The 11,710-nt window shown below is 33.5% G+C and overlaps 1 protein-coding gene across 5 annotated transcripts in view; it reads right to left on the bottom strand.

Annotated features, from left to right (window-relative positions):
- Positions 1-11,498, bottom strand: part of LOC107487897 (cytochrome P450 71D8) — a 35,969-nt gene extending 24,471 nt beyond the window's left edge. Inside the window, exons 1-2 of one of the 5 annotated variants that reach the window (XM_052261308.1) lie at positions 10,503-11,477; positions 8,319-8,483 (exon numbers count right to left, since the gene is read on the bottom strand). In XM_052261308.1, the coding sequence (XP_052117268.1) occupies positions 8,319-8,483; positions 10,503-11,402 (1,065 nt within the window). In that variant the 5' untranslated portion in view covers positions 11,403-11,477. Of the gene's footprint in view, positions 1-7,625; positions 8,484-10,502 lie in introns of those variants that run through there. The other 4 variants (XM_052261307.1, XM_016108590.3, XM_052261309.1 and 1 more) reach the window with 4 other exon arrangements.
- Positions 11,499-11,710: the final 212 nt, after the last annotated feature.

Here is an 11,710-nt window from a genome sequence, read left to right as displayed (position 1 = left end):
AAGTATGCAGAGGCATGCTGAGAGAAAACAAAGATAGTAGTTGTATTTCTACTTTTCTAAAGGTAGGTTGACACAAAATATCTAAGATCTACATTTTTTACTTTCTGTAATTGCAATTTAATAATTGTCTAATAATTTTAGTTGTAATTGTAGAAATAATATTTCTAAAAAGGTCAATAAATAGATTCTTATAAATGTGAGACAATCTTAAACTTTTAAGAACAAAAATATTATAATTGTTTTATTTATATGTTTTGTGTTGTTTTATAAATCATATAATAGTATCTTTTCTTAGCTTTATCATAAAAAATAAATTTTTTTGAGACAGGATCATATAAGCAAATTCTATAATACAGAATTATAGATATACATCGTGTCAATTATACAAAATTGAAATTAGGAAGATACATAAATGTATGCTAAATAGAATGTAGTTAAAAAAAATCGACTTCACTAAATCACATTATATTAATTTTGATAATTAAATTTATCAATTTCTTTTAAAAATTGAAGATTAATAAACGAATAGTTTAATTGTACTTTGAATACAAAATTATATATTGAAATAAAGTAGTCTGATGAGATATCAAATAATTTTTAAATTTTATACAATTAATTAATTTGCATAGTGAAATATCTCAATTTGATAATTACATTGGTAAAACTCTTCATTATGTATAAAAATTAATAAATATAATTGTATCAAAAGTTTACATGCATATTAAAGAGAGAAAATTAAAGTGAGAGTGAAAATGAAGTTTATACATATATTAAAGATTCTGTATTATCATACATTTACAAATAACAAACAAAATAGACCATTTCATATACAAAAATCTCTTTTTATTTTTTTACCAAAACAATTTTTTTTTTAAATCGTCCTTTCTACAAACCTAAGTTAGTGGATGATTTAAAACGTGAAAAGTGAAAAGACAAATTATTTTAGGGTTTGTTTGGGTGAGTTTTTTAAAAAAATTTTATTTATCTTTTTTTAGAAAATTTTATATAAAAATAAAAGTAATTTTATGTTTAAATATTTTATGTAAAAAGATCTTTTTATTTATTAATTATGTTTGGGTATAATAATATAAAAGTATTATTTATTTATTTATTATATAAAAAATATTTTTTTATTTTTCTAATACTTTTACTTTTACTATTAAAAATTTACCAAATATATTAAAAAATAAAAAATATTTTTTATTAAAAAAGATCTTTTTTTATCAAAATAATGACACCTAAATAAGCACTTATATCATTAATATTTGTGTAAAAATGTTTGTTATTAATTAATAGTGTATTTATATTATTTTTTAATTAATAAAATAAAAAACGACAGGTTTAGTTGGGATTTTTTATTTAAATAAATAAAATAAAAGTAATAATTATCGAAATAAATAATTTTAAAAATATTTTTTGATTTGCGTTCTTGTAACACCCTACCATAAAGAGTCTTATGCTTAAGTTATAATTCAGCGATGACAAGGAATTACCACCTCAAAATGAAAAGTTTAGTATATGTAGTAGTGAAAACAATGTTTATAACTAGGAGCCTTTGAAAAAAGGGGTAAAACAAAATCGTAACTCGAAAGCGCAATACTCCAATCGATAACATAACGAATAAAGGAACAAGCTAAGGCGGGATTATATATATACAAAAGAGTGCCAAAAATAGAAATATCAAAACTCAAAATCCAGTTGCGAAGATAACCGGCCCGAGCATAGAAATATATATATACGTAAATAAAATAAGAAACCCCAAGAAAATCCAAAGGGACATAAATACAGAAAACCTATTCTCCAAAACCGTCTCTAAGATGAGTCATCACAGTTTGTATTATTTAGTGGAGATAACAAGTATCTAAGCAAAACATATAAACTCAAAACAGAGTCCCGAGAACCAAGGAATCTTCGCTAATCCAGAAATCTCCAGCATGCTTCAACGAGAAGCCTCACATCTTACATATGAAAACCACATAATCCGCATGGGTGAGAATCAGAAGTTCTCAGTATGGTAACAGTGTCTACATATCTAACATGTAATGTCCTGAAAAAGTCAAAGACAATCTTAGAACTTCCAACAAATAATTCAAAGCTTATAAACAGGCTAAACCACAAATGGCAACTGACTAAAGATCTTTAGTCTAACTAATACTTCCCTTTCCAAATCCTTCAGACTTCCCAACCACCAGCAGGAGTATAATATGGAAAACACAGTTATATCAGACAAGAGATTTACAAATAGAAAATAGATATGGCATTTAGTCTAATACGTGAATAGTCTTTTCAATCTCAGAATCAAATGCGGTTAAGCTCGGATCCGGTAACGAACGCGTCATTCAATGAAAGAAAAATATAGCTCATGGTAATAAAATATGCTAAGAAAAATAAAAAATAATTACTACTAATAAATAGAAAACACACAAATAAAATAAAAATTGGAATTATATAAATATAAAAATATTTACACCAACCAATAATTTACCACACTGTTGCAACTCCCCGGCAATGGCGCCAAAAATTGACGGGCAGAAAAATGTTGGTTGAAAATCAGCATTGCAAGTACAGTTCTCAACCGATGAAAATTCTACTGTCAATTTAAAAAGGGTGTCACAATTTAGAATTATTAACTGGGAGTAGAATTTCCAGGTCGTTCTCCAATGAGTTGATGACACAGCAGTGTAAATTATTGATCAGGAATTTTCCGAAAAATTTTAAGGTTTGGGAATGGAAAAATAAATAACTAAAAATTAAAGCAACAAATAATAGCAATGGATGTTATGTATTTGAATTAAAAGGCCTTGGGTGAGAGAAGATTAATTAAAGTTTCTATCCTTGTTGACTTTCCAAAGTATAATAGTAAAAACTTGTCGCTTCTACTCAGTTATCCTCATGCAGTTGCAAAAGAAAGTCAAGTGGGTAACACTAACTCTGGTTCACAAGTCCTAATCCCTTCCTAAGAAAGGATTAGAGTCAGTGAAAAGTGAGTTAGCTAGCAACCCTCAATTACAAATTAATTCTTGAGTATTCCAACTCAAGGGGTTCCAATTAATCAACTCCTAAACCAAGTTGAGAATTTTAAATCATAACATGAATGCCATTTTTCAACAACATGGAATAAGAATAATTAAAACACATGGTAATCAAAATAAATTAATAAGAGAAAATCTTGAAGCTGATAATTAATTGAAGGAAATCAACGAGAAGAAGAAATTAAATATAAAAATTGTTCATTGCATCAATAAATCCCAAAAGTAACAATATTCATATATGGCCACGAAGAAACTAAATGGAAAACAAAAGAGTAGAGTAATAGAAAGACAAACTATAATGAAAAAGACTCCAATCGAAGGTAGACGTAGCTCTCTCAATATCAAATTCAGAAGCTTAAAATTAAAATATAAGAACCCTAAGAGAAGTAGTGTTCCTCTCTAAAATTCAAAAACTAAAAACTAAAACTAAGTGAATGTCAATGGATGATGAGTCTCGGCTTGCCCCTGCCTTTAGTCTGTGTTTATGGGCTTGAAACTGGGTCCAAAAGCAGCCCAAAATCGCCCATTGCAAGTTCTGAATAGTGCAGCACGTGACACATTGTCACGCGTACGCGTCGGTCACATGTACATGTCGTTGGAAATGCGCCAATGCGTGCGCACGCGCAAGCCATGCATGCACGTCGATCCTCGCTGGTCAACTCCTTTGTTTCTTGTGTTCCTTCCACTTTTGCATGCTTCCTTTCCATCCTCTAAACCATTCCTGCCCTATAAAGCCTGAAAACACTTAGCACACAGATCACGACATCGAATGGTATAAAGAGGAATTAAAATTTGACAATTTAAAGGCTTAGGAAGCAAGTTTTCAACCATGGAACAAAATTAAGAAGGATTTGTAACACTATGCAATTCGTATGAATAAGTGTGCGAAGAACTGATAAAAATCACTCAATTTAGCACAAGATAAACCATAAAATTGTGGTTTATCAGTTGCTTATTGCGGTGGTGCAAGATGGGCTCACTTGGCCGACGTTCTCTCTGGCCCGCTCCCGCCTAGCTGGTCGGCGAGTGTACGTCCTCTTTGCCCTCCCTCGCACGTCTCCTCCAATCTGGCACGCCCCTCGGAAGAGTAAAATCGTCCCTCGGCTGACTGGCAGTGGGTTGGATGTCGGGGGGCAACTCCACTAGCCTGGGGTCCCACAACACCTCCTGCCTATATAGTTGCCTCACACGGCAAGTCCCACGCCACCAATCGTAGTACTCACCGGTCGGCCTAGTGTCGAATGTATAGTGCACTGTAATCCTGCGACCAGGCTTGAACCTCTGCCTCCAACCGTCGTACCACTGCTAGAGTCGCTTTGGCCACCAAACATCCTCACCGCAACCAGTAGTGGTCAGATGCCTATTGTTAAACACATTAAGTAAATAAAATAGTATAACTATGAGAACAACGAACAACAACCAACGTATAACTTTGAAGAAATTAAGCACGTTCATACCCATCAAGATTCACTGGAATCCCTGGCACTGGCTGCTCCCATTGAACTGCCGTTTCACCCGATCGACGTGGTGAAACCGGACAATGTTGAAACAGACTAGTGGAATGGCCGACAACCATGTACCCCACTCCTCCTCGTCACGGAACCAGTGTGGGCACAGGGCCTGCAGCACAGGGTCATCGTACACCCTCCATGCAAACTGAATAAAAACGTGTAACAAAATAACAAGTATTACAACATAGCAAGTAGAAGAAAATATCAAAATATTTAATTTCATCACTAATCTCATCGAACCGTAACCGGTCGACCGATACCCTACAGTACAAGACCCTGGCCTGGTGCTGATCCCTACTCTGCTGCTGCAATCCAACCAACCTAAAAGTAACAAAGACATATACAACTCATTAAGTAACAAACCATTTGAATTAACAACAAAGTTTAACATAAAATGAAAAGGTAATGATTGGTTACCTCGCAGCTAGCGGGTACTGGTAGACTCCTCTATCTGGTGGACACCACTGAGAAAATCTCTAGTAAATCCAACTCATCAGCAGCGGAGTGCAACCGGCGATGTCCGTGACGCCCCGCTGTGCCGCAAAACAGAGTGACTGGTAAGTCCAAGCCAACACAGCAGAGCCCCATGATAACGCCCTGCACTCCGCAAAATCCCTGAGAAGCGGTAGCCACCGTACGTGCACCAGGTTGTTGGACTTTTCTGTCAGAAGATACCCTCCTATCAGTAACATAATGTAGCATCGGGCATACTGTCGAAGGGTCTCTCAGGATCGTCGATCGGGGGCATCTGGCGGACACGATCACGCAACCAAACCAACTTCAGCGTGAATGACTCATTCCTCTGCGCAGCCTGTTGTGCCGCCTCCGGAGGCCTGGCACCAAGCAGCTGTTCCACCATCGGTCAGTGGTACCCCAACAGGGTTCCCGTGTGCACGTAGGCCCAGGTGGTACGCTACTTCTTGTAGGGTGATAGTGACCTCACCCCACGGGAAATGAAACGTGTGCGTCTCCGGACGCCATCGCTCCACAAGAGCCGAAATCAGGAAATTGTCAAATGTGAAGTCTCTGAGCGACACCATGTCGCTGAATCCGGCCTCAGCCAGATACGAGACGATGGCGTCCGGTGGAGGAAGGGTATGGCTGACTCGTCGGGGCAACAGAAGGCGAGGTCTCTGTGGCATGACAAATAAATTTAACCTATAAATAGATAATAATATATTTTTCTACTCTACTTAAGAATAAATAAAGAACTACTACTACTTAGGAACATACTACCATGTGTCTACTCTACAGTTGTCTCTAAATTACTTATGTCGGTAAGCAAATCGTAATTAAGTCATACAAATCTTACACAAGCAAATATTGTTCTACATTCATCATACAGTCCAACCCCCTAAAGTATCTTACTCGATGCTTGTCACTATGAGACTACCCTAACAATGTCCACATACTTAGATTAACCGAACATAACGCAACTAACCTCAAAGTTGGCCGCCCCAATATAATGCGACGTTTCGTTTAGTCTGTTGATGTCCCTGTCGTTGCCCGCCTAACGTGCCATCATCGTATCGGACTCAAATATGGTAGGAAACGGTTAAAAGATGGGAGAAAGAATTCGACTAGGTCAAAGTGGGGTCCAGGAACAGACTGTAAACGAGTAATGCTTATATGCGCTGTTCGATCTTATCTCGTTTACAGTGTAAACGAGATAAAGTCCATCTTATTTACACTGTAAACAAGATAGCCACGACACAACTGACGTGCTGTAAACGAAATATGACTGGAAACGTAAATCGATAAATATTTTTAAAATTATTTATTTTGGTAATTAATGTTTTTATTTTATTTATTTAAATAAAAAATCCTGTTTAGTTGTTAAAAGAATATTAATATTAAAATATTATTTATAAATATATAGACGTAGTAGAATTAAATTATCATCATCGTCGTCATCATCGAAAGTGAGGAATAAGAAAATAAGACGTGTGGATTTAATGTGGATGAGTAACAGTTGGGATATGAAAGAACACGTTCAGCTAGACGGTGGGATCCATATTAAAAGGTTGTTAGAGTCAGGTTGTGTCAGATGATCAAAGATATAATGAAGGATGATTAGTGGCACATGTACTTTAGTTTTTGGCCAATGGACCTGGAAGTGTGCTGGTTTTTTCTTTTATATAGGGTGGATTTTTGTACTCATATGTAAAAGAAGATTGGATTGGTCAAATATCTATTATGCCTTTCATTTTTGGTCGACACACTTGTTCACTAATTATTATTTTCTTAAATAAAGTGCTGCATGCTCACATTTGTTTTCATAAGATATTTAATATTTTGAAATTATAAATAATAACCTATCATTATCAACGTTAATTTCAAAATTGATGAGAAGATATCATCATCATTATTATTAATATTGTGATATTATCATGGTGAAGGAGAGGAGAAAATTATTATTAAAAAGTTCTGTTGCTATCAATAATTTATTTAAAGTTTTTTATGATTGTTATAATTAGTGTCAAAAAAATATGTTAAACGTAATTATGAAATTTACTAGAATAAGATTTAATCTTTCTTATTAATAATGTTAGCATGTTTTGGATATTATTATTACTATTTTTTACAGAATATGATATATTTTATTGTAGTTATTTTTTATTAAAGGAAACAATAATTTATTTAATTAGACAACCTCTCAAAGTTTCAAACTTTTAATGTTTCTTGACAGAAATTTGTTTTCTTAGGTATACCACCTTGGACACTCATGAGTCATGACTCATATAACCATTAGGGATAGGGCAACTTCATATTTTGGCCAGTCCAAAAAATTCAGCCTACATAAAAGAAATAACAGTACCTTCCCAAACTCGTTGGCCAAAATCATTAAAAAAACTCATAATCTAACCATTGGATGTCATGAGTTTGAGGGGACTATTGAGAATAGTAAAGATATATAGTTTTCAAGAAAACAAAGTTCAATCCAATTAGTTAGTTAGATGTTGAGTCTTCTGTTTCTGGTCTTGATTTCTTTTCTTGGCTGTTCTGGTTTTTTGGGTAACAAGTGTTGAGGCTTTTCTATTATAAATAGATCCCCTCTCTGGTGTAAAGGAGAACACTTGAATGCAATAATATCACACATTGAATTTATAAATTCTTGTTCAATCCTTCTTAGTGTAGTTTACATTTTCTCTGCATAATTTCCGTTGAAGAGTATTGTTCATACAAGACTCTTGACTCTTCACAGATGCATATTAGCTGAGTTCTTATTATTGTAATTACATATTTAACTAGAACACCATGGTATTAAATTATGAATGTCGGAAACTGGAATAAAAAACAAGATGAGAATATGACGATGAAGAAGTTATGGTTGATAATAAGGAGTGGCAATGACGCACAAGGGATGTTTTCTTGCAATGGCCAAGCCAGGGACTTCAGTCATGTCGAGATCCTCAGGCTTCATGCCATCGGGGAGTTGCCAATTGAAATGGTAAAGTAAGAGAGCCAAAGGAAGTGTAATGCTGGCCACACCAAAATTCATACCAGGACAGATTCTCCTTCCTCCCCCAAATGGTAAATACTCAAAGTTATTCCCTTTGTAATCCAATGAACTATCTTCAAACCTCTCAGGTATGAAACTCTCAGCATCATGCCAGTATTGGGGATCTCTTCCAATTGCCCACACGTTCACCATCACTCTCGTCTTCACTGGTATATCATACCCATGAATGTTGGTTTCTTCAGTGCATTCTCTAGGGATCAACAATGGAGTTGGACAGTGTAACCTTAATGTCTCCTTCACCACTAGCTTCAGGTAACTTAGTTCTTCAATATCGCTTTCTTGAATTGTTTTCTTTCCTTTAAGTGCTTCTCTTAATTCAGCTTGTAACTTTGCCATCACTCTTGGGTTTTTCATCATTTCTGACATGCCCCATTCTAATGTTGCTGCCGAGGTATCCATTCCAGCAGCGAATATGTCCTATAAACAGTTGATTTTCTTTTTTTTAGTTTTTTATTTCGGAAAATGAAAACACGTGAAATACTAAAAATGAATGAAAGAGAGAAGCAATTACTAAAATAAATATGTTATTTATACACTAAAATCAGTTACTAAAATCAATCATCAATATATTAGTATTTGTATATAAAACCATGCATGTGTGATTTAATTTATTTTAAATATGTAGTTATATTTTAAATTTTTAACCTATATTTTATGCTAGTAACCGACTTTATGATTGATTTTGATATGAATCCCACTAAGAAGCCAATAGAATATTTGTACAATATATACAATGGACTATTTATTTGGCATAATATGAATTAAAAAATTGTAGAATAAAATACTACTAGTTTCTCAAATACAATACATTATACTATCCAGAATAACCATCTGAATACCAGGAATAATAAACATCTGATATTCTACTGAATCAAATATTCTTAAACCTCTATTGTATACATTGTACAAATACTCTGTTAATTTCCTATACTTCCTCTTTTAATATACATATAGCATACTCAATAATAAAATGCTACGAATGCAAAACTTTAATAATGTATACCTTAAAATCAATTATTAATACAAAATATATTTTAAGATATAAAATATATATTAAAATTAAATTAAATAATATATATTTATACACAAATATTTAATAATTAATTTTAATATATACGTAATGTATTTGCAAAGGATAATAATCAAACTTGGGGTGAAGGGTACAATCATTTTTGCTTGGGTGTGAAGTGTGAAGTGTGAACCCTTTAAAAGAAGGGGCATTTCCGTCATTGCATGCAAAATCAGCAGAAATAATCACACACGACCATAATTGAGTCAGTAATTCCGGAAACACATTTTTACTACTTCTCCAGTTCCCCATACTCTTACCATAAATTCAACACCAACCCACCTTCCCTTTCTTCCCCAACGCTGTCTTAACAATAGTTTTTTGATAATTGAATAGGGATATTAAAAGGAGATTCCAACGTGGAACCAAGATTGATGAATCTCTATTGTTATAGAAAATATTAGAGAAGCGATCTTTTATTTTTATTTTATATTTAAATTAATAAAAATTAACTTTTATTTTTTAACACTAAAAAAATTGACTCTTGAAAATTTTCATTGTTATAACATAGTAACGTACACACACGAAACAAAACAAGTCAACAATAGAGACGGATTCAATCTAGCTAGGACTCAGCCAGGCAGGTGGGGGCATGCATTAGAGACGCTTGGCCCCAACTTATCCAAAATTTATTATATGTGGGACTTTGAGTTGAAAGCTTCAGAATGAGTGCAATCACATTTTCAATCATTTTCGGTTGAAAACTCCAAAATTATTATTATAGATTAGATTTATCTATCTTGTTGTGCTCTAAGATTACATGTTAAGATTATTAATAATTTTTTTATTAAAATATAAAAAATTTAAATTTTAATATATTTAATTTATATTTATTAAAAAATTAAGTTTTTTTATTCATAATAAATTTATCATATATCCTACTTAAAAACATATATTAATTAACCTCGTATAAACTATAATAAGGTTTAACTAATTTGTGCTTTAAATACGCATACTAAAATTATAAATTAAAAAAAGTTTTTTAAATTTGTATTTTTCACACGATAACCTGTTGTTTTGTGTCATGTCATATGATTCAAAAAATGACAAAAAATAAAAAATAAAAATGGTAATGAATATGTGTGTGTATACATGCGCCGGCAAACAAATAATCACTGAAAGAAAACTTTTAATAGACAAATTTTGAATAGTCATTTCTATGGATAAATACTTACTCGAGATCATCATATTCATCACCAGTGATAATATATATTAATTGTGTGTGTGTATTGGAAAAGTATGACTTTTCCTTAAATTACTTTGGTTATGTGGGTGCATGGCAACAATAAAAACCTGAGAAAGAGGAATTTTGATAGACAAAACAATGAAAATAAAATGAACAGATCACAGAAAAAAAGGTTACTAACCCCAATGACAGCTTTGACGTTTGTGATTGTTAGGTTGGTCTGGAGACTCCCACTTTGCTGAACTCTCAACAGAACATCAACAAGGTCTTCCTCTTCAACATCGGTCCTACCTTCTTTCTGCTTCTTTTGATGCTCCTTTATGATGTCCTCCATGAATCTATCAAGTCTATCGTGCAGATTCTCCACCTTTGACTTCAATCCACTCAAATAAAACAGAGGTTTGATTGAAGGAAACAAATCCCCCCAATGAAACCCTCCCAAGATTTGCATTGCTTCTTTGATGAGAAGGATAAACTCACTATGGTCCATGTTGGAGTTACCAAAGGCAGCCCTGTAGACAGTTACACTTATCAAGTGGAAAATCATGTCAGACAGATTGATCCGTGAACCCGCAGATTCACGGATCTTATGGATGGTTCTTTCCATCTCTGCTTCTCTTATAAAAGCCAGAGACTGAACCTTTTTCTTACTCAAAAGTTCCAGAGTACATATCTTGCGCATGTCTCTCCAGTAATCGCCGGAGGGAGAGAATACAATATCTGCAGGGCCATATACTAGAGTTGGAACAGCAGCAAGAAGAGGCCTCTTTTGAAAAGATCCATCATAGGTTTTGAGTACCTCCTTCGCTAGCTTAGCAGAAGATATAACTACTGTGGAGTTTTCACCCAGTTTGAGGTGCATGAAGGGTCCATATTTTTTTGCTAGTTCTCTGAGAGAACGGTGTGGCAGTGGTCCCGCTTGTGCAACTTGATGGAAGTTACCAATGAGGGGTAATTTCCATGGACCAGGTGGTAATTTATGACTGGGCTTCGTTTTTGACTTGTAATATTTCACAAGAAAAGAAAACAGTATCAACAGAAAAAACGTAGGAACAAGCAAGGAGGAGGATTCAGCTTCCATGTTACCAAGAACAAATTATTGTTAGTTTAATCTCAAGAATTTTCTTGGATCTGAGGTTGTTTGTTATAATGATTGTATGGATATTTGATCTTATTTATAGAATCTTGAAACTCGTAGACATGTTAATTGCATATGTTGAGTTGATCAACTCCTCGTATGTAGTAGCATAGGAAAAATTCTTAAATTATTGGACTACTCTTTCGTCAACAATTTTTATTACAAAAACAATTATTGTGTTAGTATATACTTAAAGTCTTAAACCAGTTATTACTGTAAAATACATATTAAAATATATAAAAATATTATAT

Source organism: Arachis duranensis, chromosome 5, assembly GCF_000817695.3.
Source record: "Arachis duranensis cultivar V14167 chromosome 5, aradu.V14167.gnm2.J7QH, whole genome shotgun sequence".
NCBI lineage: Eukaryota > Viridiplantae > Streptophyta > Magnoliopsida > Fabales > Fabaceae > Arachis > Arachis duranensis.
The sequence above is the reverse complement of the archived record's forward strand: the minus strand, read 5'-3'. Positions and strand labels throughout refer to the sequence as shown.